The sequence below is a fragment of the Hippoglossus stenolepis genome, chromosome 20, assembly GCF_022539355.2.
Source record: "Hippoglossus stenolepis isolate QCI-W04-F060 chromosome 20, HSTE1.2, whole genome shotgun sequence".
NCBI lineage: Eukaryota > Metazoa > Chordata > Actinopteri > Pleuronectiformes > Pleuronectidae > Hippoglossus > Hippoglossus stenolepis.
This window is the reverse complement of record NC_061502.1, coordinates 18079579-18105370: the sequence shown is the minus strand read 5'-3', so window position 1 is coordinate 18105370 and position 25792 is coordinate 18079579. Positions and strand designations below refer to the sequence as shown.

At 41.4% G+C, this 25792-nt stretch overlaps 4 protein-coding genes and 1 non-coding gene across 5 annotated transcripts in view; 3 read left to right on the top strand and 2 right to left on the bottom strand.

Moving 5' to 3' along the window:
• scara5 (scavenger receptor class A, member 5 (putative)) overlaps nt 1-4914 on the top strand; it is a 52829-nt gene extending 47915 nt beyond the window's left edge. Inside the window, exon 12 of the mRNA XM_035143714.2 lies at nt 874-4914. Within this exon, the coding sequence (XP_034999605.1) occupies nt 874-1007 (134 nt within the window). The 3' untranslated portion in view covers nt 1008-4914. The remainder of the gene's footprint in view (nt 1-873) is intronic.
• Nucleotides 4915-6375: 1461 nt separating this feature from the next.
• pbk (PDZ binding kinase) lies at nt 6376-10142 on the top strand. The gene is made up of 7 exons (XM_035144780.2): nt 6376-6465; nt 6985-7161; nt 7448-7587; nt 7940-8109; nt 8261-8390; nt 9050-9238; nt 9377-10142. Exons 2-7 carry the CDS (start codon nt 6986-6988, stop codon nt 9607-9609), a joined length of 1038 nt encoding a protein of 345 aa, XP_035000671.1. The 5' UTR covers nt 6376-6465; nt 6985; the 3' UTR covers nt 9610-10142.
• An 843-nt stretch (nt 10143-10985) lies between these two features.
• Nucleotides 10986-11058, bottom strand: trnaa-agc. The gene has a single exon. It is a non-coding gene; the product is annotated as a tRNA-Ala (tRNA).
• A 5264-nt stretch (nt 11059-16322) lies between these two features.
• On the bottom strand, nt 16323-22263 carry esco2 (establishment of sister chromatid cohesion N-acetyltransferase 2). Its single transcript, XM_035144776.2, has 15 exons — nt 22142-22263; nt 21399-21466; nt 20935-21089; nt 20528-20840; nt 20108-20423; nt 19725-19822; nt 19458-19569; nt 19177-19255; nt 19004-19049; nt 18676-18814; nt 18361-18492; nt 17975-18064; nt 17733-17876; nt 17418-17602; nt 16323-16916 (listed from the first exon to the last, which is right to left on the bottom strand). The coding sequence occupies exons 2-15, from the start codon at nt 21449-21451 to the stop codon at nt 16784-16786; spliced, it is 1995 nt and encodes a 664-aa protein (XP_035000667.2). The 5' UTR covers nt 21452-21466; nt 22142-22263; the 3' UTR covers nt 16323-16783.
• Nucleotides 22264-22532: 269 nt separating this feature from the next.
• On the top strand, nt 22533-25500 carry ccdc25 (coiled-coil domain containing 25). Its single transcript, XM_035144681.2, has 9 exons — nt 22533-22720; nt 22879-22926; nt 23021-23060; nt 23501-23552; nt 23685-23760; nt 23997-24100; nt 24257-24459; nt 24798-24843; nt 24962-25500. Exons 1-9 carry the CDS (start codon nt 22696-22698, stop codon nt 24989-24991), a joined length of 624 nt encoding a protein of 207 aa, XP_035000572.1. The 5' UTR covers nt 22533-22695; the 3' UTR covers nt 24992-25500.
• The last annotated feature ends 292 nt before the right edge of the window (nt 25501-25792 follow it).

Below are 25792 nucleotides of genomic sequence, written 5' to 3'. Positions count from 1 at the left end.
TGATTTTATCTGATGCAGGAGTCTGCGAGGAAGCACTCGCAGTTCTCTGTGTCTCAATCAGACTCTTATAAAGCAGAATAATCAGAAAAGATTAGTTCAAGATTGGGAAAACTCATGTTAATGCAACCGCAAAATGTTTTTATATCACCAGAAACATGATGGAGATGCTTCATTTGTCGTCTATCTTAATGTACAGTCTGTGTTTATGACCTTTACACTGTGTGTGTACACAGAGAGGCAACGTGTTCAGTCTCATTGGCTCCGGTTTCATTTCTCTGACACAGACGAGGGAAAGTGAAGCATGAACGAGCCGTCAGAGACACGACGGAGGTTCAACAGCTGCTGTTCGAGTCCAGATGTGAAGTCTGTTTTGGGCCGCTGCAATTATATTTATAATTATAATGAAAACTTGCAGGATTAGATCATTTTCATTCATTGCGTTCCACATGTCATATGTTCTGTAGCGGAGATGGTGGCCTTGTTTTTGAGTTTCCTGGAAAGCGGATCTTCATGTTTTTCTGTATTTATACATGTGTTTTTACTGGACAGAATATTTTTCCAAAACAGGACAGAGAAGGAAGCAAAAGACAAAAGAACACAGATGTTAGAAAAGAGGAAAGTTAAACAAAAGCATGGCCAGGGAACTGGTTCATGGACTCGACTCACGCCCCCTTCCCTCTGCATCGTCTCACCCAGATCGCTTCGTACGGATGTGGACCAGCAAGAGATATGAGATATGATCTACAGCTTATTGTGAAGTGGCATTATGACAATATGAATAAAGCTAGCGTTGCCTGATTGGGTTATTTACAGTGCGTCGCTCCCTCTGATGCTTTTCACCCGTTTTGTAACGCCGTCCTTCTCTCTGTGCAGGAACTGGTCTGATCTGGATGGACGACGTCGCGTGTACAGGGACGGAGGACACCATCCACCAGTGCAACTTTCCTGGCTGGGGCAAAACCAACTGCGGCCACGTTGAGGACGCTGGCGTCACCTGCACCGTCTAAACCGCGTCGATCCAGCTTCTGCTGCAGCGGCAGCTCAACGTCTCCTCAAACTGTGCCTTCCTTTTTAAAGCCGCTTCACGGTGAACAACGTCCCGCTGGTGACTTTTTTTAGAGACTGAATCATGGGGCGAATGCAAAGACTAAATTCTGGTTTTATTGACTGCGTAGTGAGAGATTTTACTCTTTGATCAACCAACAGGAGTCTTCATCAGACTGGATCCCGGAGCTCACCTGTGAAGGGTCAAAGGTCAGCTTTGTGAAGTTGCCCTCAGAGGCTGATCTGAGATCAGCTGGTTGCTTTGTTTTCCCTCCAGTGTGGAGAAAAAAACTGATTTGACGAATTCTTCATCAGCCGTCGTCTCCGAGCTGCTGACGAGCTGAAACGGCACATAATGAAACCGATTAGACTGTGATGGACGACCGCTGGTGAACTGATGTTTCATTTACAGGCAGCTGCTCTTCTCCGTATCGTGTAGAAATGGCTTTTGTGCTTCATCGTATCCCGTCGCTCAGTTAACAGTCATCTGGGGATTTTTCAGCCCTGATACCCGAATTAAAAAAAAACGCAGCTAAACATTTTCCCGTCACGTAATCTGTTCACATCTGAACCGTAACATCTGTGTGTCTTTTAACCTGCTCATCACCAAACCACTGCTTACTCTGTGCTTTATGTTTGTAAAGAAAGTACAAGTCTGCAGCTAACAGGGTTTTGAATTGGATGAGAGTCACTGCCGTTGACAGATGAAGTGATTATGAAGAAAAGAGAACAGATGAGTATAAACAGATGGATGCTGGGATGCCTGCCCTGCACAATTTATAACAGTGGGTCTGTCGGTGTTTACTGCCAAACGTTGGGTTGTTTCAGTATTAGTGCGCGCACACACACACACACACACACACACACACACACACACACACACACACACACACACACACACACACACACACACACACACAAAAACACACAGACTAAACCAACCATAACATACAAGTGTTTTCTTCTAATTTTTACTCCTCTCTCAGTGGGTTTTAAACTTTATAGCTCCTCTCAAATCCAGCAAAGTTGGTACCTCCCAAGTGTCCTGGCTCACGTCTCCGTCTGAGCTTAAAGAACACACCAAACCACACGCTGGAACAGAACATGTGCAGGAACCTGTCTCTTCACGCAGCCATGATTTATGTATGGAGAGGGAAAATATTTTTCATGCACCGTGATTTTTTCTACCCTCCACGGGCTTGTAGTTAAATTCCCTTCGCTCTTATAATCTGTGGTGTCCTCCATCAAAATGTCTCCGCCCCACTAACGTATGAATACAGATATAAATTTGACCGCGGCCAGAAATGACTTTTTTCTACCTCATGTTAACGGGCCGTCTTGGTGTTTGACGTGGTTTCCGTTTTTAAACCACGACTCTGTCAGAGAAACCAGATTAAAGCATGAAAAGAGGGAAGGGGAGTCGTGGGGGACTTTAAAAAGTCTTGACAGAAGTTAAAGCAACACAAAAGGGAATCGTGGGTAGGACACATGTTTGTGTTGTGTATTTTTACGGCTCCGCGGCAGCGACAGCCAGCGGCCGGAGGCTTGGTGTTTTCCGGTTTCATCCGTCCGTCACATTCTTGTGAACGTGAAATCTCCAGAACATCTTGAGAGAATTTCTTCAAATGTGGTACAAATGTTCACCTCTGATCTCACGGATTAACTGATTCGATTTGTGGACGGGGGGTCAAAGGTCACGGCGGCCTCACACAACATGTTTCTTTGGCCTCTGTAATGTGATATATCAAGTCTGCCTTCAGGGGATTTCTTCAACGATTTTAGTTTTATGTTATTGGATAATACTCGAGTCTTTGTGCAGAACAAAAAAACGTGTATAATTCATACCATGTTTTATGATGGAGTAACTTTTTATGCATGTCAGCATTACTACATACTGTTTTTTGTATTGTATTAAACAAGCATAGTTGAAAACATCACAACTTTTACACCTGAGACCAGAAGGATTTTTAGTTTTAATTTTCACTTTCTTCTGTTTGATGTGGAAGATTTTTCACTTTGTTCACAACAGTTTTACGAAAGCAATAATACTTTAAAATGTTGCTCACTGTGACGACCGGGACTTTAAGAAACCAACGCTGCACGATGTGGCTGCTGGAAAGTCCAATGTTTCATAGTATTATTATTATCATAGCACTCATTAGAGCTGAATGTATTAATTAACCAATAAGTCACTCATTGGGAAGAGCTTTGATCATTTCATAATCATTTAACCCATTTTCATGCTAAAACAATTCCATGGCTTCTGAGTCAGTCGTCTAATAGCATTATAAATTGAATATATTTGGATTTTGGACATAACACAGGAACATTCCTCAGGAAAATCATGCTGGACTTTTATTTTTGCATATTTTATGAGGGCAAACAATCTATTAAATGAGAAATAGATCATCATCTTCATCATCTTCAAAACACCTGAATATACTCAATGCCTGTCTTAACATTTTAAGTGAACACTCAGTCAGACTGTAATGTATTCATTTGAGACTTTAATACAAAAACATAATTTCTGTTTCGTAGAGCGCTTGTCAGCAATCTGATAATCAGTCAGTAGAGGGCACTGCTCTGATGGTGTCATCATTACGATGGGTGTTACTAATATCCCATAGTGCATTGGGGCCATTTTAAAGCCTCCCACCTTGAATCAGAGGTGTGTGGCAGGGGTTTGAAATTGGATCTATAATAAAAGGGCCTCAGCCGGTGTTCAGGGGTCTGAAACACGTGAGGACGTCTTGACTCTTGTGTTTAGTCTGTTAGCTTTGGTCGCTTGATTAAATGAGGGCATGTGCACATGTACGTGTTCTCACAGTTCTGAAGATTCTCAGAGCCAGAGTCTGAGTTCTGGATCTTGTGAAGTGTTGCCAGACGGGTCCGGCCGGCACCTGGCAGTGACGCCAGCACCGACTGTGACTCCAAAGGCTTGTTTGAGGATCATGTTCCCGGCAGCCTCCAAAATATGCAGCTTGATGTAAGGAGGCGGAAGTGGAGTTGTTCTGCAAAGCGTTGCTGCAAGTCAGGGGAGAGAGTGATGAAGAGCACCTGAAGCTCACCCTCTTCATCTTTAACGTTCGGTCTGACCGAAGCTGACGAGGGTTCCCTCTTCAAGAACAGTCGATATTCAGGGCTAGCACTTGTATATCCTGCACCCCTCATGACTTCAGCTCTGTTTTATTTCACTCCTGTTGACTAGAGGTCGGCTTTGTGTAGATGTCACCTTCCATTTCTGAAGATTGTTCATTGACATCATGTAGGAACAAGTGAAAACCCTCTGAGATGTCACCCACTGGAGAGTTTCTCTACTTTTCACCTGATTTATAACCTCAGTAAGTCTCTGGAGGTCTTAAACCAGTGGGTGACGTCCCGGTGGGTTTGGATCCTCGTGTCGCAGCTAAATGTATTTCGACAGAAGTTCTTCACTGTCTATCAGAGCTCAGCAGGTAATGAACGGCTGTGACGTGGTTTGATGACGCCTTAAAGCCTTATCTTTCAAACTAAGAACACCTAAGTGCACTTAAATGAGTATTTTTTCCTCCGAAGGATTTTTAAAGGGATTTGTTTTCATGTAAACTCGGTTATACTAAGACCTTTGTACTACTTTGGCATAACGGCTCTGAGCACTTCTGCATATACACGTGTGTGTGTTTTTATTACATTGTGCTGGTCATAACACATATAAGGGCTTCAGAGTTAACGTACAGGAGTAAATGCTTAACTCAAACATGATCATGTCAAGAAAATACATTTGCTTAAAGAAATACACAACTTTTTACTTAATGTTCTGTAGATTTTTGTACCACTAAAAATGTTGTATATGCACTGCTGAAATAATAAACTGTAGATTTGTTTAAACGGGTGAACTGTGTTATTACTCCTGGTGACAGAGGTGAAGTGGAAACAGGCTCCTCTGAGACGTCCACAGGTGAAGAGAGCTGGAGGACGCCGAGCTGGACGTGTGTGGGACTCGCACATATGATTGCACGTGGACGTGTGTGCGCCGTGTACGAGATGTGACTGACGGCTCTGATGTGTAATTGCATGTATGAACGATTCCACATGCGAGGTGGATGCAGAGATGGTTGGCTGAAAAATCAGCTGATACGTGGACACACATGGACGACAGGGAGAACAAAGACCGTGGAGCTGATTGAGTTCAAGAGAGGTTCCACTCGTCCTCCAGGGAGGTGCAAGTTTAATATTGTTTATTTGATGCAGCAAAAATGTATGAAAGTGGAATTCCTATTACACATGTGTAGATAGTTAGATGATCCATTAGGCTGTAGCTAGGTAGGAAGGTGGATGGATGGATGGATGGATGGATGGATGGATGGATGGATGGATATATAGATAGATAGATTCATTGTGTAGAGGGATAACTGGTCCTTTATGTGGACGAGGAGCAGGAATGTGATCTGTTGACATGTGGACGTGGAAGACTGGGACTTTCTGTCTTTCTCTCTCCCTCTCTTTGATTCTCTCCATTTCTTGTTTCCTCTGAAGAGGGATGAGCTCATGTTTGTGGCCTCTGCTGCACAGAGACGTCCAGCGGGAAGGATCACATATATCATTTCATAAAAAATAGAACAGTGAGAGGAATGTTATGTGCATCGCACGTGTCATCAGATCACATTCCTGCTCCTCGTCCTCATAAAGGACATCTGTCTGTCTGTCTGTCTGTCTGTCTGTCTGCTCATTTATCTATCTATTTATCTATCTCTCTATCTATCTATCTATCTATCTATTATCTATCTATCCATCTATCTATCTATCATCTCTCCATCTATCCATCTATCTATCTATCCATCTATCTATCTATCTATCTATCTATCTATCCATCTATCTCTCCATCCATCTATCCATCCATCTATCTATCCATCCATCTATCTATCATCTCTCCATCCGTCTATCTGTCTATCTATCTATCTATCTATCTGTCTATGCACCTGACATAGAAGTTATAACGACACTGACCTCAGCTGGTAAAATAGCAGTACTACAACTGTAAGCTATTTAAATCTCTCTCTATAAATATATATATATATATATAATTTTTTTAATAAATATTTTCTACAAGAAGATAAATCTGCTCTGTGTCTCTGAAAGAACAAGATTAGTTTCTGTTTTCAGAAATGGAAAAAATAAATGATTTAAAACAAATTGATTTTTTTTTTAAAAATCGTTTTAGACTTTCTTGAATCTCGTTGATTCAGAAGCTGGTGGTTTTCCTCGCTTCTGTAATTTATCTAAATCAAATCTGGTCAAATATGATATTATTTCTATAATATAATGAAATAAAGCCCGTGGCTCGGTTTGTCCCTCCCGAGCTCCCGTACCGTGTCGCCCAGTTTGAAAGTTAAGCGCGGAAACGTTGCATCTGAACTGTTGTGACGCGGAGATAGAAACCAGGTAAAGTTTCCTCTGAGAAGCAAACATCAGATTTTAATCTGAACAGAATCAACTTTAATCGGATTATCATCGTGTTCATTTGTCGAATGATTCAGCGCCAACGCTCAGTTTGCTCCGGACGTTAAATTGAACCTTTTTAACATGAGGTTTGGTCGCTGCCGTGTTTCCTCCTTCTCTAAATGTTATGAAACCAAGTTATTTGTACAGTTGTTGGAGTTTTAAAATGTAAGTTTCATCTTAATCTTCAGATGTCGAAATGTGTAAAAAAACAATGTTATTCACGAATCAAGTTTGAGGCGTTTTACTTTACGTCACTCCGCCGCTATTGACGTTACTACGCCAGCCTCCATTAAAAAAAACTGCCTTTTATCGTCGTTTCACGTTGTCATGGTTACGAACAACTTCCATGAATAAAGGTGACATAAAAGATACGTAAGGTTTTAATTCGGCTCCTATAAACCAAACATCCCTGTACGAACTGTGGTGTGTTTTGACTGTGTCTCTGTTTCCCTCTGACAGGATGGCCTCCTCTTCCTCATGCACCGATGACGATTCATTCAAAACCCCCAAAGCCATCAGGGTGAAGAGCTGTGGGATCAGTGGGAACAATGGTGGGACCCCCATCACCATCCCAGCTTCCCCCTTCATGAAGAAGCTAGGCTGCGGGACTGGAGTCAATGTTTACCTCATGGACAGGTCAGTGTGTCTGTGTGTCCATTATTCTGTAGTAATAATAAATATATGATGTAATATCAACATTCTTGCTATCACTATTATTGTATAAAAGTTATCAAAACAATAAGTATATACCCTATAATATAATGAAAAACCATCGTAATAATACACATACACCTCTTCAGTGGTGAGGTGTGGCACCTGACCAGGCAACCGGCGACATTTCACTTTTCAAACTACTGCAAACGTTATTTTCTCAAGTCTGTTTATAAGTCACACTTCACAAGTGTCGTTGGACCCGTTTCAGGATGGGGAAGCTGAACGCGTCTCCCTGGGCCGTGAAGAAGATCAACAGCAAATGTGCGACGAGGCAAGTGGCCGTTTACCAGAAGCGTCTGAACGAGGAGGCGAAGCTGCTGAAGGGAATCGTTCATCCCAACATTGTCGGTGAGACGACTTCGCACGTGACTTTCAGTGTAAAACGTGTTTTACAAAGGGGTCGACTCTGCGCGTGACTCTTACACAGAAGCTTAAATGATCTAAAACTGTAGTAAAACAGTTGATAAAAGATTCACATTTCAAGACACATCTGTAAATGGTATTATATGAAAAGATGTAATTATCTTTTCTCCAAAGTAACAGCAACACAAACATAATACTAAAAAACACGTGTAATCATTACATCACTCTTAACTCTTTAAGACAAACGTGGCAGCAAAGTAATGGGAATAATCTGTGTACTGGTAATAAAGTTCTGTATTGTGTCTTTAACTCTGTGTGTGTGTGTCCCCACATCAAGGTTTCCGTGCCTTCGCTACGGCCAAAGACGGCTCCAAGTGTCTGGCCATGGAGTACGGAGGAGAGCAGTCGCTCAACGACCTCATCGAGAAGCGGCATGGGGACGGTCTGAAAGCTTTTCCCGCCGCCAACATAGAAAAGGTGGCGCTGCATGTGGCGCGTGGCCTGGAGGTAAATCACTGTCTGCAGCAGAGACCATCATTTAGATACACGTGTAAATACAGGGATTCCTCATTAGAGCCTCGTTCGGTGTTTGCTTTAACACACAAGCACATCGATAAACAATGAGTGACTGTTGTTCTCTGAACGTTTGTCTCTGCAGTATCTTCACAACGAGAGGAAGCTGCTGCACGGGGACATGAAGTCCTGCAACGTGGTCATTAAGGGCGACTTTGAGACCGTGAAGATCTGTGATGTGGGCGTGTCTCTGCAGCTCGATGAGAACATGAGAGGTCAGTTTGGTTTTTCAGTCACGATGACACACTTTGTTAAAATCAGTCACGTAGCTTGGATTTGAAAATGTGAAGGACAACTTATCAATAAACTTTATTTTCTAGATATTTTCCCTTTTGAATTTAGAAAATTAAGTTTCAGAAATTCTGTTGCTGTGGAGGTGAAAATCTAAAATCAATAATTTAATCCTCAGTCTTTCAGTTTTCTAAATAAACTTTGCGCCTGTGGTCAGATTTTAATTTGTGGTTCATGTGGTCATTTCCCAGCTGCAGCTCATCTTGAATCTGTGAGGAGACATGAGTTGGATTAATCATGGATAAAAACACAGAACAGAGAATGTTTGGCTGCAGACGATTGTTTACAGCAGCTGATTCACTTTGTTTCTCTGCCCAGACAGAAACATGAATGCTCTCATGCACATGTAGTTCATGTTGTCAGCCAGTGGGGGGTCTCTGCCCTTTTGGGTTTAATTTAATCTAATTACAAATTCCCAGATCCTCCTTTGTGACAACATGGCCAAAGATCACAAGCTTTGATTGTTAAAAATAATGTAATTTGGGGTTAGATGATTGTGACATGGAATGTTGTGTACTTAGATTATTGTTCAGTGAAACGTGAGTTTTTATTGAAGCTGCTTGTCTTCTTCTTCTGTCCTCAGTGTCGGACCCGAAGGCGGTGTACATCGGCACGGAGCCGTGGAAGCCGATGGAGGCTCTGGAGGAGGGAGGGGAGATCAGCGACAAGGCGGACGTCTTCGCCTTCGGCCTGACTCTGTGGGAGATGATGTCTCTGGCGATGCCTCATCTGGATATGCTGGGGGACGACGATGAGGAGGAGGAGGATGAAGGTGAGACAGAGATTTGAAGTTTCTTTATTTTGAGGGTTCATTACTAAACAAAGGTGGAGAACCACAACCTTGCAACAAAATGAGAATTTACATCAGACCAGCATCAGGTGTTAATAAAAAGAGACCCTTGTGTTTCAGAGGACTCAATGGAGGACAGCTTTGACGAGGACGCCTACTACGAGAGGCTGGGGACGAGGCCGGCGCTGGACGCCGAGGCTCTGGGCGACTCGTACCGGAGGATGGTGGAGCTTTTCTATCTGTGCACAGAAGAAGACCCCAAGAAGAGACCCTCAGCCGCCCAGGTCGTCCAGGCCTTGGAGAGCAACGCCCCGCTGAACAAGACGCAGAGTGAGGCCATCGTTATCGACTGATGTGCATCGTCGCGTCTGAGCAGCAAATTCAGAATAATTGAGTCCAGTCAGGACTTTAGATAATAGATAAATTAAAGGATTAAAGACGGCAGGTTATATCGGTAAACTTGAATCAAAGGCTCATGTTTAGCTTTTTTTGAGGTTCTTTGTATTTAGAAAAACAAACTACAACCTCCAGGACATAAATATAGAAGAAACAGCATCGTCACTGGTCAAAGTGTCGTTTGAATTCAGCTACAGGGACCAACTGGAATCTCTTACTGTAAATCTTTACTTGTATGTTGTCTTCTCTCTTGTTCCGTCGACTTTTATTGTAAATGTTTTTTCTTTACTTTCATTACTTGTCACTTTCTCTTAAAGTTATTTCCAAATCTTTGTGGACTTTCCATCATTGTAAACTTTGCTGTGTCACTAAATTTGACTAAAAAACCACAACAACCTGTTTTTATTTTAATTCTTATCTTTTTAATTTTCTATTTGTCAAAATTTCAGTAGCCACAGTTCACCTGTAAATAAATCTCCCAAAACTATCAGCTTTGATTCACATTAATAGTTGTACAGAAAACTATAAAACAATCAATTGTGAATTCACATAAAAACAGTGAACCTACTTCATCCTGATTAATAAAAAGTACACAACTGCAGCTTGTACACAAACTAAAACCTGAAGTCACTGCTTTGCATGTGAGGAACAATCCAACAACCGGCTGAAGATCTGTGAAGACGCAACACTCATCGAGAGCCTGAATAAAAACATTTCATCCACACGTTCAGCTGAGTTCTTTCCCAACATCACGCGACAAAGTTGTAAACCAGGAAGGTCGGCGTGCTGCAGTACTTGGTTGCGAACACTTTGCCGTCAGGTGTCGGGTCAGAGAAGGCGACTTCCTCCTTGGTCAGATGACTTCCGTACGTGAAGGTGCTCCTGAGGAGGAGAATTTGTAGAAAGGGTGTAAAACGTAACATGCTTGAAAATATACTTCTTCTGAGAAATCATTAGTATTTGCTGTATTCTCTGGTGTGTGTAGCCTTAATGGGAGGCAAATACATTTCTACTTTCAGATTAAAAGTATTGTTCACTTTTATAAGAGAAAACTTCAAGGAAAAGGACTAAGTTTGTTTGGTTTCAGCTGTTTTGAGGCAAAAAACATTCTTGAATAGATCATTTGATGGAAACCAACCGTGTTCTCGCTGTTTTTTCTTTTAAAATTGAAAACTACAATTGTACAAATCTCAATAATTTCAGAATGCGACAAAGTGACGTGGCAACTTGTCCTTGTTCCCAGATGCTCAGCTGAACTGACCCTGAAGAAAATCCTTTCTGTGGTTTTGTTGTTATTTCTTAACCCTGATATGTAAGAAGACGGTAAGAAGTTTGGAGGATGCGGGCATCGATCCCGCTACTTCTCGCATGCTAAGCGAGCGCTCTACCATCTGAGCTAATCCCCCAGTATACCGATGAGGAGGCAGCTACGTACTTTATACCTACAGTCACAACAGCCCTCTGACGCTCCACTTCAAAACCGCTGTCACAGGACAGATGTTTTTCTTGTGTCTGAACAGAAAATTATTTAAGGGAAAATATTACTGAGTAAACAGTGTGTGGTGTGTGAGTGTGTGTGTCATTGCTGCTGCTGCTGCTGTGTATAAAAGTAAGTTCCACTTTAATATTCGATATATATATAAATTCTGTTATGGGTTGAATTTTCTTGTAAAGATTGGTGTGGTTTTTCACAGGGAATGTACAATGACTAAAATTGAGCCAATTAATTCCTAACCACTAAATGCAAAGATTTGTTTTGTTGTATTAAAACCTTTTTCTACCGGATGCATGTGTTGTTGCAGTGAATCCAAATATTAGCAACAGGGTTTTTACTAGTTTTCTACGAGACAGGACTTGACATGAATGTGAAGAACAGATGTGGACATTAATCACACTTATAAATCATCTTGGTACTTTTACAGTTTTGAACATAGAATCTCTTGAATAGACACCAAGTGTTTTGACTCTGAAATCTGATGTTGTAAATTGGCAGAAAACCATCACCCAGACACAGCTTGCATAGAGTCAAAATCATCTTTAATGTGTAATTTGCAAACTACATTAAAATTGACTTTTTAAAACAACAGTACAGAAATTATTTGTAACTTTAACAAATTGGCTTTTCGACGTCATCGCCTAATTTGCATAATTGTAATGGACGCTGTAGGACAGACAAAAAGTGAGGAAAAAAACACCCTAAATATGTTTAGAACTACAAATGAGCTTTCTTCAGTTGATTGTTGTTATTTTGTTTTTTTTATCTTGCCATTGAAATAGGCCATCACTTCTCAAAATAACTTCATGACTTTAATGCTGTGTCTAGACCCACATTACATAAATCAATTTTGTCCTGTATTGTTAAATGTTAGAATATCAAATTTAATCAAAAGGCTGTTATGTGGGGTGGAATTGCTAGCTCCACGTCCAACCCTCTTCCTTTATCCGGGCTTGGGACCGGCAAAGTGACCCAAAAGAGACACTGGCAGAGTTACTTTGTTTTTTTTTTAATGTGTTTGGGTTTTTTTCTTAAGTTTGGTTTAGTTTCTAACCTTATGCTCCAACTAGGAGCCTACAACAAGTCACAGTAAACAATTAACATGCTGTTAAGGCTTTGCCTATCATGGAGGTATTCACCGTCTTATGTAGAATTTAAGGCAAGGATACAAATCTACATGTTTCCTTTGGTTTATCACAGTTTACTCAGGTACAGTATCAGTCACACTATAACTGATACTGGGAATACAGTCTTTTGAGTTCTTACCTATTTATAGACACCAAGATCTTGCATCTGGAACAGCAAAGGACGCCACATTTATTTGACGCGCAATGAAGATCCCAGCGGCTCCTTGGCGTATTGAGATCGTCATCAGGCCAGAAGCTAATAGGGCTTCAGCTCGTTGTTTGGAATCCCATTCAAGACTATTATATATTTTTTTTTTTTTTCTTTTACCCATTTGATTTATATTGTTGTCTCAACGTGATGCTGACACGGACGCATTAACTCGTGAAGGGTTTTTGTGTGTTTATTTCAACGAGACCTTCAGTAGATCACCGCACTTCACACACAGGCGCTTTGTGAAAATGACGAACCTGCTGAAACTTAAAGGAATTGACGGAAGGGCACCACCAGGGGAAACCTCACCCGGCACGGACACGGAAAGGATTGACAGATTGATAGTCTGCAACCGACCATCAACATCTGGAATAAAGTAAACATATCACCAGTTGCCATGGTCACCAGTTTAAACCGTTAACACATTTGATTTGCAAACGCCCAGTTGTCCCTAACGTCCAGTTGTCCCTAACGTCCAGTTGTCCCTAGTTGCTTGTTAACTCTTGACGAAAATGGCTGAAGCTCCCGGCCGTTTTTTTTGTCCCCGGTGCTTAGAAGAGATAAGTCTGCTTTTATGGGTAAGGACCTGAGACACACAGCTACTTGGTTCAAGAAGTAGAAATTATATTGTGTTTCTGTTACGGTTTGATTTAGTGTTTGTTCGTCATGGTTTGTATTTTCTGTTTTGATTTCCAGTGTGTTTTCAGTTTGTTAGTACCTCCTCATGTTTCTTGTACATCCCTGTGTTTATGTTTGTTCATGAGTTGTTTCTGTGTTTCATGTTTTCCCACTCCGTGTTCTGTTTCCTGTTTTATTTTGTAGTGTCTGTTCCTAGTGTGTTTTCTTTCTTCACTTCCTGTCTGTGATTGCCTGCACCACACACACACACACACACACACACACACACACACACACCACCGGGGGTGATTTTAAAACTCATCAGCATGAACATGTCATCGCACCGACAAAATCCCTATATTTAGTTCACCATGAATGTTGAATTTTATCTTCAAGTCTGGAGATTTAAGTTTTGAATCGACAGCGTTATGTATTAAAGTTTTTATTTAAAATTGAAGTTCGTAATTGGCACTTTAAACTTCTCCTTAGTTAAACCGCTGCTGTGCTCCGGCCCGACAGCAGAGAAGGAGCTGAGGGATTTTAAATCCCATTCTTTAAACCTGCGTTGAATGACATCTCATGAGTTTTACAGTTTCATGGAATTACACTTGTGTTGTTTGATGAAGTGATGTTTAAATCTGATATCCTGTGCGGGAGGATGTGATGTTTACGTGCGGTCACGTATTCTAACGACTCGTCGATCTGAGTTCAAGCACAAGCAGAAAAGTGGTCAACAGGTCATTTTTTCACTCCTGTTTTGCATTTTGCATTTTGCATTTTACTTTTACATTAAAGTACTGTGTAAAGTACTTATTGTGTTTTTATGTTTTATGTTCATTGTATGCACCTATATACCAAAGCAAATTCCAGGTAGGTGTAAACCTAACTTGGCAATAAATACTTCTGATTCTGATTAATAGCATCGAGTCCCTCGAACAAAATTCAGTTCATTTCTTATTTAAAAGTTTACGATTTAGAGGCCTTTAACATATCATCCCTGAATGTCCAGTTCGTTCATCTTCTCATTCAGTCTGTTCATCTCCGGCCTCACTGACAGTGACTGGCTGACACCGGTTCTGCTCATGTCATTTTTCTTTTTCATATCAACGATTGTTCTGGTTTTCTTAATGTTCATTTGTTTTTGCGCTGGCTGCTCCAGTCGCGAGTCTCTGCAGAGCGACGAGTGCACAGCCGGAAATCTCAACGCCTCAGACTGGAAGGAGGGAATTTCTTTTTCAATGAATGAGTGAACGAATGTTTAGTCAATAAAACTGGTTGACAATTTGATCAGGTGCTCCTGTCGTCTTCTCTTATTATTAGGGCCCGAGCACCGACGGTGGGAGGCCCTGTTGATATTGTAAGGATTTTTCGTAAGGATTTTTCGTATTATTATTTCCCTTTTGGGGCTTTTTCAGGGCCTAGACGTGCTCAGATCCTCACCGAAGTTTGCAGGAAGTACAAAGCCCCAAAAATGTATTGTATTCTGGAGTAATTTGAAATGGGCGTGGCAAAATGGCTCAACAGCGCCACCTACGGAAAAAAGCCCCTCATTTAGCTTTTGCCGATCCTCACGAAAATGAGGACAGTTGTGTATCATGACCAGATGCACAAAAAAAGGTCTCTCAGTGCATTACGAAAACGGCAACAGGAAGACGACCATTTTGGATTTAGTGGTCAATTTGGCCATTTTCGTGAAAGGACGAGCTTTGTCGGCTAGTTCTGCGTTAGCTTCAGTTTTCACACTAGAGCTGAGATGATTAGTCAGTTAAACGCTGAACAGTGATAACGTGAAGCCTCAGTTATCAGAAACTGCACATTTTGAAGATCTCATGATGTGTAATGATTGAATAGATTGGTATTTTATTTTCGTTTTTGTCCAAGTAGCGTTCAAAACGCATAGTTCGCACGTTGACAATACAAATACACATCACACGAATAAGGACCCAACTGGTCCTTTTTCTTTTTTACATTACACTGGAGGCAGCTAGTGTCCAAAGAGTTTCCTCACTCAATCACCAGGACCTGTTCTATTTGTAATATCATAATTAATAATTCATTACAATGATATTTATTTTATAGCGCTATAATGAGACCAGGCTGCACATCCATTTAAAGTCTTTTTTGAATACGTGATACAGGGAAAACACTGTGTTGGCGGTCAGCTCCAAACAAATAGCACTTTTTGGTCAGAATGTAGCTGGAGGATCAAACTACATTTTGACAGATACTGGACATATCGTTTTTGCTAAATGTTGGAAGAGAATATCTTAAAGCTGCTTAATGTGATTCTGCTCTTTTTCACTTGTAGTCCGAAGCCACATTAAACAGTTTAAAGACCTTCCCAGTTGAAGAGGAGCATGTGGGTGAGTCTCTCTTTCTTTCATTCTTAAATACATCTGCCTGATCAGTATCAGACATGGATCACATCAGTAAAGTACAGACATCAGTAAGTGAGCAGAAACACCAGCAGCATTGCTTTGGGTAAAAGACCCCACTAATCTCTGCCTTTGTTTCAAAGACATTACTTCGGTGCTGCTGTTATTTAAACTTCAGTGTTTTCTTATTGATAAAGAAGAAAAGCTGTCCAACATTGTGCTATTTACTATATGACACTATAAAAGCACTATAGTAATAAGTGTGTGTGTGGATATGTTGACGGTGAACAGACTAAGGACTCTTTGTTTTTCCCACAGAATGAAACGTGTCCTATGTGCAGGACGAGTCTGGACCCACCTCCAGACCCCGCCTCCGTGCCATCTGTTCCCCCCCCCTTATTCCACATATTTGTCTTAGTCGTCCTCTTGTGCTTGCTGATAATGCTGGGAGTAATTTATAGATTATATTAACCGGAGTGCTAAAATCTCCGGAGCATCTTCTCTTCTCTCTCTTCTTTCATTGTCACTTTCTCTTAGTTATTTCCAAATCTTTGAGGACTTTCCATCATAGTAAACTTTGTTGTCACTAAATTTGACAAAAAAACCACCTCAACCTGTTTTTATTTTATTTCTTATCTTTTAAATTTTCTATTTGACAAAATTTCAGTAGCCACAGTTCACCTGTAAATAAATCTCCCAAAACTATCAGCTTTGATTCACATTAATAGTTGTACAGAAAACAATTTTAAGTGAACTTATAACAAGTGATCTTTGTAAACGTTTAAGAAACGACTCTAGATTCATCAAACAAAGACGACGTGTTTATTAAACCTATTTACAAAGCAGAATGAAGCAGAACAATCAGAACAATCAGGGTTTCTGCTTTTAACAGTGTCTGTAAACATTTCCTTCCAAAGTGCTCAGAAAACCTTGAGCTGGGAGCGAGAAAGAAAACATCGGAACATTTACACGAATGAATAAATGAAGTTATGTGGTTATATTCAGAAATGTCCTTAACAAAATATAAACATCTGAAAGCACCGCCAATATACATTCAACAGGAAACGGCAGAGTATAAATACTGAGGGATCACAGGCGTATTCACATAAAAACAGTGAACCTACTTCATCCTGATGAATAAAAAGTACACAACTGCAGCTTGTACACAAACAAAAACCTGAAGTCACTGCTTTGCATGTGAAGAACAATCCAACAACCGGCTGAAGATCTGTGAAGACGCAACACTCATCGAGAGCCTGAATAAAAACATTTCATCCACACGTTCAGCTGAGTTCTTTCCCAACATCACGCGACAAAGTTGTAAACCAGGAAGGTCGGCGTGCTGCAGTACTTGGTTGCGAACACTTTGCCGTCAGGTGTCGGGTCAGAGAAGGCGACTTCGTCCTTGGTCAGACGACTTCCGTACGTGAAGGTGCTCCTGAGGAGGAGAATTTGTAGAAAGGGTGTAAAACTCAACATGCTTGAAAATATACTTCTTCTTAGAAATCATTAGTATTTGCTGTATTCTCTGGTGTGTGTGTAGCCTTAATGGGAGCTAACTCAATTTCTACTTTATACCAGATAAAAAGTATTCACTTTCAGAAAAGAAAACTTCAAGGACTAAGTTATTTTGGTTTCAGCAGTTTTGAGGCAAAAAACATTCTTGAATAGATCATTTGTTTGGAAAAACAACTGTGTTCTTTTAAAAATGAAAACTACAACTGTACAAATCTCAATAATTGCAGAATATGACAATGTGACCTGGCAACTTGTCCTTGTTGCCACCTTTGACCTTTTTACCAACGTTACCAGATTCTCAGAGCTGAACTGACCCTAAAGAAAATCCTTTTTGAGGTTTTGTTGTTTAGTTCTATTTTATATCATGTCCAAATACCCAAGAACCCTGATGTGTAAGAAGACGTTAGGATTTCATCTTCACCTGACGGTGTCCAACATGCGGGTGGCGACTCCCTGACGTCTGGCCAGGCTGAAGACCCAGATCCGGCTGATCCCACACATGGCTTGTTCTGGGACGGAGGAGCAGCACCAGGCTCGGTGTCGCTCCATGAAGTCGTCCTTGGTCATGTCCTTCTGTTGGTCCGGCTGCTCCAGGACTCTGTAAGCCTGGACAAAGTAATTGTAGGACAAAAAGAACAAAGCTGCATCAACTGGGGATGTTGTAGAAACCTTCAGGTGTTTATGAACAAATACTAGAGGAAGGTGTTAATGACGTGTACACATCCAGCAGCCGTACCTGTCGAATGGGCTCAGCGATCAGACAGCCAACCACCATTCGCTCCGCGTTGATGAACAGGTAGGTTCTAGCCTGAGTGGGTCGGCTCAGAGTCACCTGCTGGAAACCCAGCTCGTTGTCCGCGACGCGACGCACATCCTCAGCCTGACGCCACACAAACAGGACGAGAGCATGAAAATCAACATTAAAGATAAAGATTGGATCGTTGGTGGTTAATTTAAAACTGTGACGGCATCTTTTACCTTTTTGACGGCGTATTTGGGATCATCGGGCATGACCAGGAGAATCTTTCCGTCCCAGAACTCAGCCACCACCCGCTCCTTCTTCCAGCCCTGGAAACAACAGAGAGAAGAAGCTGCAGCTACAAGCCGACAACTCACAACGAAAGCTCACATGAAATAATCTGAACGCCGGCAGCGTTGGCAGAGAATCTCTGGAAAATACCAAACTACTTTAGATAGAAACAAGTGATTTCATCATTAGAGCGACAAAAGGGAAACATGTTCATAATCAGTGGGTTTTACAAATAAAACCTGTTTTGAATTTTCTATTTGAATTGATCTTTGTGGGTTATTGGTGCAGTTTAATATATTTACTGGAGTCCACAGATATGGAAGAAAAGTTTTACCACAAATTTGATGGAGTCGATGAAGCGCTGGTGGAACTGGGAGTGTTGGAAATTGTCCTCTGGGTTGTCGGCGCTGTAAACCATCCCACATGAGCTGCAGGTTATTGCTCCAAACTGCTTCTGACCCGCATCCTGATGAGGAAACAGAAAAATACACGGTAAAATAAAAGAGAAACAAAAAATCCAACTTTCTGTGTCATAATTTCCATTTTCCCCTCGTATCGACAAACTTTTTGCACTTAATGTAGGTGGCATTTAAAAACAAAGCACAAAATATCTGCCCCGTGCTTAGTTCAAATAAAGACTTTAACATACGATGATGAGCTGGTCGTCGTCCTGCTTCTCTTTCCTCCTGCGAGTACTTCGCTCTTTAGCCGAAGAAGGCGTCTGCAGTGTTGTTACGGGGCCAGAGGGGGTGCTGCAGGTCACTGGAGGCTGCAGAGTTTTCTTTAACCTACAGGACAAAAAAACAATGAGGAACAATGTAGTGTTGTCTGGGTTTAAGACTCAACTGGCAGCATCAGAACATGTGGATGTTCTTTTCTGATGTTTATCTCATCATATCCACACATAAGTTCTATTGATGAAGGAAAACTGTGAAAGGGGAGGATGGAACCGACTGTAGATGACTAAAACATCTCACCTCTTGGACGCAGAACCAAAGATGGGATACACTGCTGCTGCAGATCCTGTGGAGATTTTTAAATAAGTAAAACAAAGCTCTACAGGAGCGACAGTGACATTTTAAACAACTCAAATCAATGGTGTCAGATGTCTTGTAAGTCAGTTGTGTTATTATATTGGAAGTGCAGCTACCTTTGGGCGAGCTGGAGGCAGCACTGGTCGGATCGATATCACTGAAGTCAAAGATGGGCACATCTGTCAGAGAATCGTCCTGGAAAAAGTTCAATATCATGAGCGATATTTTAAAAAATTTAGAAACTGGAGGATTCCTGAATGACCATAAATGTCTAGTTATGGTTACAAATTTAAGGTGAAGTCAGACGATGATAATAAACTGAAGTTAAATCAGTCTTTAAACATGTGGAGGACCAACATGAAACAGTGTCTGAGTGTATGTGTACAAACTTGTGTACCTGAGTGTTGGTGAATGAAGCGATAGATGCTGAACTTGGTGACGGGGTCCTCGTCAACACAATCTTCAGCTCCTTGTGAATCCCATATTTCTCTGTCAAGACTTTAGGTGAGCTGAGAGAATAACATGATTATTGATCATCTGAAATCATTTGTCTTTACACCACAATATTGGTTTAAAAGAGAAAAAAGCATAAATACTTCTACACAAAATTTTGGCCAAATACACAGATTTGTAAACTGTCAAATATCTACAATTATTAAAGCACCTAAATGGCTGTGGAGTTTCAGGCTCTTCGTTAACAGAGTCCATCCAGTCTGTCGGGTCGAACTTTGATCTCTGCTTGTTGCTCGGCTGGACGACGATCTGCAGGAAACAGGCAGGAGAAAAATAGCATCAATTTTACATTAACATGACAACCTTTGTTAAAAAATGTGGACGAGTGCCGTGATAAAAGCTCCATAGTGAATTCTGGATTCATCTTTAAAAACACAATAAAGCAGCTGTTGGCAGAGAATTTGTTTCTTGATTTAAATTGATGTGATAAAAACGATCCATTGCATCATAAAACCATCTAGTGGGGGTATGATTCTCGTTCAAATGCAACAAATATAAAATGTTTAAACAAACAAACACAATGGTTCTGCTCACTTTTTCAGGATCTTTCTGTTGCTGGTTCGACGCCACAGTTGTCTGCTGCTGCTGCCTTGTTTTCTCGCTCTTTGCTTGTGGCGGAGCGGCTCTACTTTTGCTCTGGACTGACGCCGGCTTGGTCGAGGACTTCGGTGCAGATTTCTTGTACATGGATGTCGGTTTCTTGCCCGTGCTGAAGAAGGCAGCGCCAACAAAGATCTTGGGTTTGGGCTTGAGGCTGCTGAAGGTGATGGTGATCGATTTCTTGGAGTCCGCTGGTTTAGTGTTACCAGTGGCAGCTGCAGGTTGTGCAGACGCTGGTTTAGCTGTGACACTGTTGAGTTAAATGATGAAATACAGATCAACACATTTATCCAAAAACAAACCCAGAGAAGCACCAACAGAACAGATGTGACAGGACAAGGACTTAAAACAAACCTGGTGTTAAACTTCGAAAGCCGGATGGTCTTTGTATATGTTGTGAAGTTTTTGATGCTCGTCTTCCCCACTTTACTAGATCCTGCAGGAACCTTTCTCAGCTTCTTGCCTCCCTTTACTTTCTTTTTATTCTTCATTACCGGCTTCTTCACCTGAGAGGGGGGCAAGGGAAGAGGAGGAGGAGAGGGCCGAGACTCCTTTATCGCCTTTCTCTCCAGTGGAGTGAGATAGACGGGCTTATTCTTGCCGTAAAAGGAGCTCGTGACGATGGCAGGTTTGACGGGAGATTTACGAGGCGATTTGGTCGGTGAGACTAGAGAAAGAAGATCAATAATCAGACACAGGTGGTGAATTTAACATCTTCATCAGACTTTAGAGAACCACACAAACTGAACAAAGTCCTCTACCTGCTCGTCCACGAGGGGATTTCTGCGGGGAGGGAAAGTTAAACATGTCCAAACGTCCAGCTGGCTTCTTTCTAGTTGGAGACGACTGCAGGTTTCTCTGGGATCCTCTCTTCACGGGGGACGTCTCCTCTCTCACTCCCTTCTTGGCCGGGTGACTGGTGTTTGAGTGAGAGAAGACGAGAAGCACAGCTTTCATTAGGGTTAAAACCACGTTTATAAAAGCAGCATGTTAAGACACATCAGTTTTGTTATCAGTAACAAAGTGACGCCTTATTGTCTTTCAGTAAACAGTAGCAGCCTCAGACAGGAAAGAAGATCTGTGACATACTTTGACACTGGTTAAATAAGTCTTTGGTACTTGATAAGTTTTGCATACCAAAAAACGTCTTGACTAATTTGTTATATTCAAGTGTGCAGTTTATTTGGAAAGTAAATCTTTAAAATGCTTCAACCCAGTGTCTCACCTGTCAGAGTCCAGAGAGGAGAGCTTCCTCTTCCTGGTCGTAGTGGGCATCATTTCTCCAAATGTCACCTGCACACAGGAAAACTTCATCAAGATCTGACAACTTTACACAACTTCATCCTTTAACTAACCTACTCTCAGAATTTACTGCAATACTGGTTATACTGTGCAGAAGCTGGCTTGTGCTACTGCGTTTAATTACTCATTAGACTTGTCAGAATAAAAACAAGAGTAGAGAAAAGTGCTGCACGTTATTCTCACGCAGTTTATTCCCTCATCAACTATCCCATAATGTCAAGTGTTTGATATGACAGAGAAACCTCAGACAGTGATCACAGCTGCCGTAAAGCAGAACCACACATCTTTACTGCTGGAAGTCGTGAAGGTCACAGATAGAAGTGCTGCGTTAAATCTTTTTGCGTGTGTTTGGCGCTAAATCAACAGATTGTTGTTAATGCACATGCGTGGATTCACCGCACGCGAGCGTAGCTTGTTTTTAGCGCCTGTTTGATAAGAAACTGACAAAGAACAGACAGTTGGCGGGATGACGATCTAAAACAAAAGACGACTTTACTCTTTGATAGAAACTAAACGAGACATCGACTAACAGCAGCTCGAACACACATCAGCCATTTTGTCTGTCATTGCCGATATTTGTCTTGTTTTACGGCTCGTAAACAGACACGTCTTGCGTTAGATGACTGGAAAGATAAACAAGCAACGTAATACAAACTGTTTTCTTACCGAACACGTTTGTGTCGCGCTACATTCACAGAGATTAACGTTTAGGTTTAGCTCAAGTCTCTTCTTCTTCTTCTGCTGCCCGCGTTTCTTCCCCGTGTTTTGAACAGCGCGCGTCTGCCTACCGGAAGCGGAAGTGCTGCAAAAAATTCCAGTTACCACAATACAAGCGCAGTGTTCCTGCTTATAGTGGCCTTCAAAATAAATCCTCACTCTATCCATGCTTCAAGCTGCTCCGTGACACTGTGCTAAACGTGAGGTGGCTTGACAAATAATAACGTGAGTATTTTCGTGGAGGCATTGCTATTAATATAGATATGTTTGTATTTTGTTTTTTATGCTTTACGTCAGATGGAGTTCCAACTTGTTCTCTGCCGTGCTTCTACTCTGAAGCCAGACCTGTGTGTGCTTCCGGGTGAACGTGCACACGCTGAAGTGTCAGACCCGTGTCTGTGGTTCCTCTGACCTGAGCTCACTGGTTTTACACTTCACTGGTTTCCAGTCTAACGTCTCTCGCTCCTCGTTTGCTGTCGTCCAGTTTGAATTCGTGTAAAAAAATGGTTTTTTACTTCACGAGCGCCGGTGAGTGAAGCTGCCGGGCTAGCAGCGCTGCTAGCTTGTAGCCTGTTAGCCGGCTACAGGCACCGCTACAGATTGTATCGCTTGTTTTACTCCTGTGTTCTTTCAAACTGATATTTACTGTGAACTAATGTCTTAATGAATAATTCCTCCTCCGTCAGCGGTGGAGCCTCCTCACACAATCTACATGGGGAAGGACAAGTATGAGAGTAAGAGCGTTAGCACTGTTATTCTGCTTTTAGTACTATATTTAGCATTAGCCACGATTTATATACTTTAACTTCGTGTTGTTTTTGTCTGTAGATGAGGATCTTATCAAGTATGGCTGGCCTGAAGACATCTGGTGGGGGTTCACTTTTATCTCTTTTATTTCTCAATCAAGTTTGTGCTGATTAAGTGACTTTAAAAAAGTTTTTAGATCCTAAAGTAAAGTTAAGTGTGTTTACAGATCACGTAGTTTTGGAATTATCTGATAGAGAATGTGGTATTAAAACTAAACCTCGGCATCAAAGCTTTTTTTCTATTAGGTTACCATTCATCTTTTATTTGTAATGATTTGTAAACAACCTTCTGAGTCAGTTTAGACTCTTTCTTACACCTTTTGTTATTTCCAAACTTTAACATCCTCTTTTCATAACTGTTTGTTTATATTAGTTTGGTCATTGCACGTTTCATAATGAACATTTTCTTGTTCTGAGGTTGAAAAACAGATCTCATTATTAACAAACGTTTATGGATGTTGTATTTTGAAACTCAACAACAGACGCTTTTTTCCATGTCCAGGTTTCATGTGGACAAGCTGTCTTCGGCTCACGTTTACTTGAGGTTGCCAAAGGTAAAGAGTCCACACAGTGAAGAACACCTTCATACATTCAGGCTGTGATACCTGACCACATCAGAAATGGCAAACATCACTGATTCATTCTAACTTCACATGTTTAGATGGTTGTCGCTGTGTCTTTCCTAGGGTGGGACCATAGATAATATTCCTCCGGAGGTGCTGATAGACTGTGCACAGCTGGTGAAAAACAACAGCATCCAAGGTAAAGACCTGCGTCCTCACAGGCACTGAGACTTCCAACAAGCGGATTGTCTCCTGGGTTCAGTGACACCAGAGCCACAGCTCAACGAAGTGCATGAGATGTAGTGGCAGAGAATATAAAAAATGTGTTTGCTCTTAGAATTCATCCTGTTAAATTTAATTTTTCTGTTATTTTGACAAATGCGTACCCTTTGTTGAGCGTTAGGATGAATTCAAGTTCACTGTGTTTGTGTCCAGGCTGTAAGATGAACAACATCAACGTGGTTTACACACCGTGGGCCAACCTGAAGAAAACCGGAGACATGGACGTGGGACAGATCGGATTCCATCTCCAGAAAGCGGTCAGTAAACCGCAGCTGAAATAAAAGACTTTCAGTAAATTAAATGACAGCTTCATGTTCATTGAGATGATTTATGCTTTTGTCGTCCATCACAAGTATTTCATGGCTCCTCTGTCAGCAGTTTCAAGGTTTCCATATCTGTGCCGTGTTTCTCAGGTGAAGATCGTGGCGGTGGAGAAGAAGGTCAATGAGATCGTTAACCGTTTGGACAAAACAAAAGATGAGCGATACCCTGACCTGGCGGCAGAGAAAGAGTCGAGAGACAGAGAGGAGAGGAACGAAAAGAAAGCTGTGATCCAAGATCAGAAGAAGAGAGAGAAGGAAGAGCAGAAGATGAGAAAAGAGATGGATGATCTCAGGTATATGAGCTGCTGGTCAGAGAGAGAGAGAGATCTGATTTTCGCTTTGTGAGATTCTCAATTTGTCATTCAAGTTGTGCGATTTCAGAAACTTAACTTTCAGGATATATTTATTTTAGAATTCTTATAATTAAGAGTGAAACTTTGTCTAATATTCAGAAGTTATATGTATCTTGCTCCTGTTCAGTAAAATTAAATCAGATGTAGAAAATGTAAAGTCCGAGTATCCAGATTCAGTCTCTAAAATGAAAGGTATAAAATTCCGATCAGAAAAACCGAGGGAAAGAAAGTTATCGAGTTTGAATTTTGTTTTTGTTAAAACTTGTTTCTCTTTCCAGGAATTATACAACACTGATGAAGAGTGAAAATATGAAGAGTAATGAGGTAAGGATTTCCACCAGCCAAGAGAAATCATACACACTGATGTTATATTGTGTAACATTCACACACAGTAAATATCTGATGAATTCTCTAAATGCCTTTCATCACGTGTCGTTTGCAGGACGGTAACGATTCCGATGACTTCATGTAAGACGTGAGCACGAGGCAGCGAGCAGACGGACTCCGCTGCCCCGCTCAGGTCTGCTGTCAGGACACACCCTCGCTGCTTTTGCTTGCTCTTACTCTGCATTGACGTTTGCGGGCAGGAATTTACAAAAAGAGACATTTGGATACCTTGAACTTTTGGCCACTTGGAGCAGAAAGCGAGCCAGTGAGGGGAGAGATGGCGTCCGGGACCGACTCCGCCCCCGCAGACTGGTTCAGATGCTGCTTCCAAACCAAGCTGGCCGACCTCTTCATCACAGGAGGAACAGGAATAACGAGGGTCGTTCTGAGAGAAACACTCAAACAGCTGAACAGTGTGTGATTGGGTTTCCATGTCGACTGATGTGGATGTTTGATAAAAGTGGTAAAGTCTGTACGGCTGATTTAAAAACCCTGCAAACCTGAAGATGACAAACCCGTCTGTTCACTTTCTTCATGTCTCTGCCTGTCAGATTTTATTCAATTCAATGTATGAATTAAACTCCGTTAATCACTGGTGCTGCTTTCACTTCTATGTTGACAAACCTTTTATGTTCTTTCATAAACTTTTTCCAGCCTCTTTCATTCATTTGCCCCTGAAGTCCTGCTAGACTCTTCATTTTATCTTGTCTGCACAAATATTTACACAGCATCTGTCAAGTTTCCTAAATCTTATTTTGTTCAGATAAGTGTAGTTTATCTGAGGAAACACATCAGGCGAGGATGAAATGTTTGGCTTTATTGCTTAAAAATACCAACATTTATACACAAAGAAATATAAGTATGTAAACATGTGCATGGTACTACA

What these genes read in the sequence shown, in the direction of transcription:
- pbk (XM_035144780.2), top strand. Translation starts at nt 6,986, where the DNA reads ATGGCCTCCTCTTCCTCATGCACCGATGACGATTCATTCAAAACCCCC. An exon ending in ATGTGGCGCGTGGCCTGGAG is followed by an intron (nt 8,110 to 8,260) that starts GTAAATCACTGT and finishes TTGTCTCTGCAG; the next exon opens with TATCTTCACAACGAGAGGAA. An exon ending in TGAGGAGGAGGAGGATGAAG is followed by an intron (nt 9,239 to 9,376) that starts GTGAGACAGAGA and finishes CTTGTGTTTCAG; the next exon opens with AGGACTCAATGGAGGACAGC.
- esco2 (XM_035144776.2), bottom strand. Translation starts at nt 21,451, where the DNA reads ATGATGCCCACTACGACCAGGAAGAGGAAGCTCTCCTCTCTGGACTCT. An exon ending in TCCTCTCTGGACTCTGACAG is followed by an intron (nt 21,090 to 21,398) that starts GTGAGACACTGG and finishes CTCAAACACCAG; the next exon opens with TCACCCGGCCAAGAAGGGAG. An exon ending in ACGACGACCAGCTCATCATC is followed by an intron (nt 18,493 to 18,675) that starts GTATGTTAAAGT and finishes TTTCCTCATCAG; the next exon opens with GATGCGGGTCAGAAGCAGTT.
- ccdc25 (XM_035144681.2), top strand. Translation starts at nt 22,696, where the DNA reads ATGGTTTTTTACTTCACGAGCGCCG. An exon ending in GGGGAAGGACAAGTATGAGA is followed by an intron (nt 22,927 to 23,020) that starts GTAAGAGCGTTA and finishes TTTTGTCTGTAG; the next exon opens with ATGAGGATCTTATCAAGTAT. An exon ending in AAAATATGAAGAGTAATGAG is followed by an intron (nt 24,844 to 24,961) that starts GTAAGGATTTCC and finishes TGTCGTTTGCAG; the next exon opens with GACGGTAACGATTCCGATGA.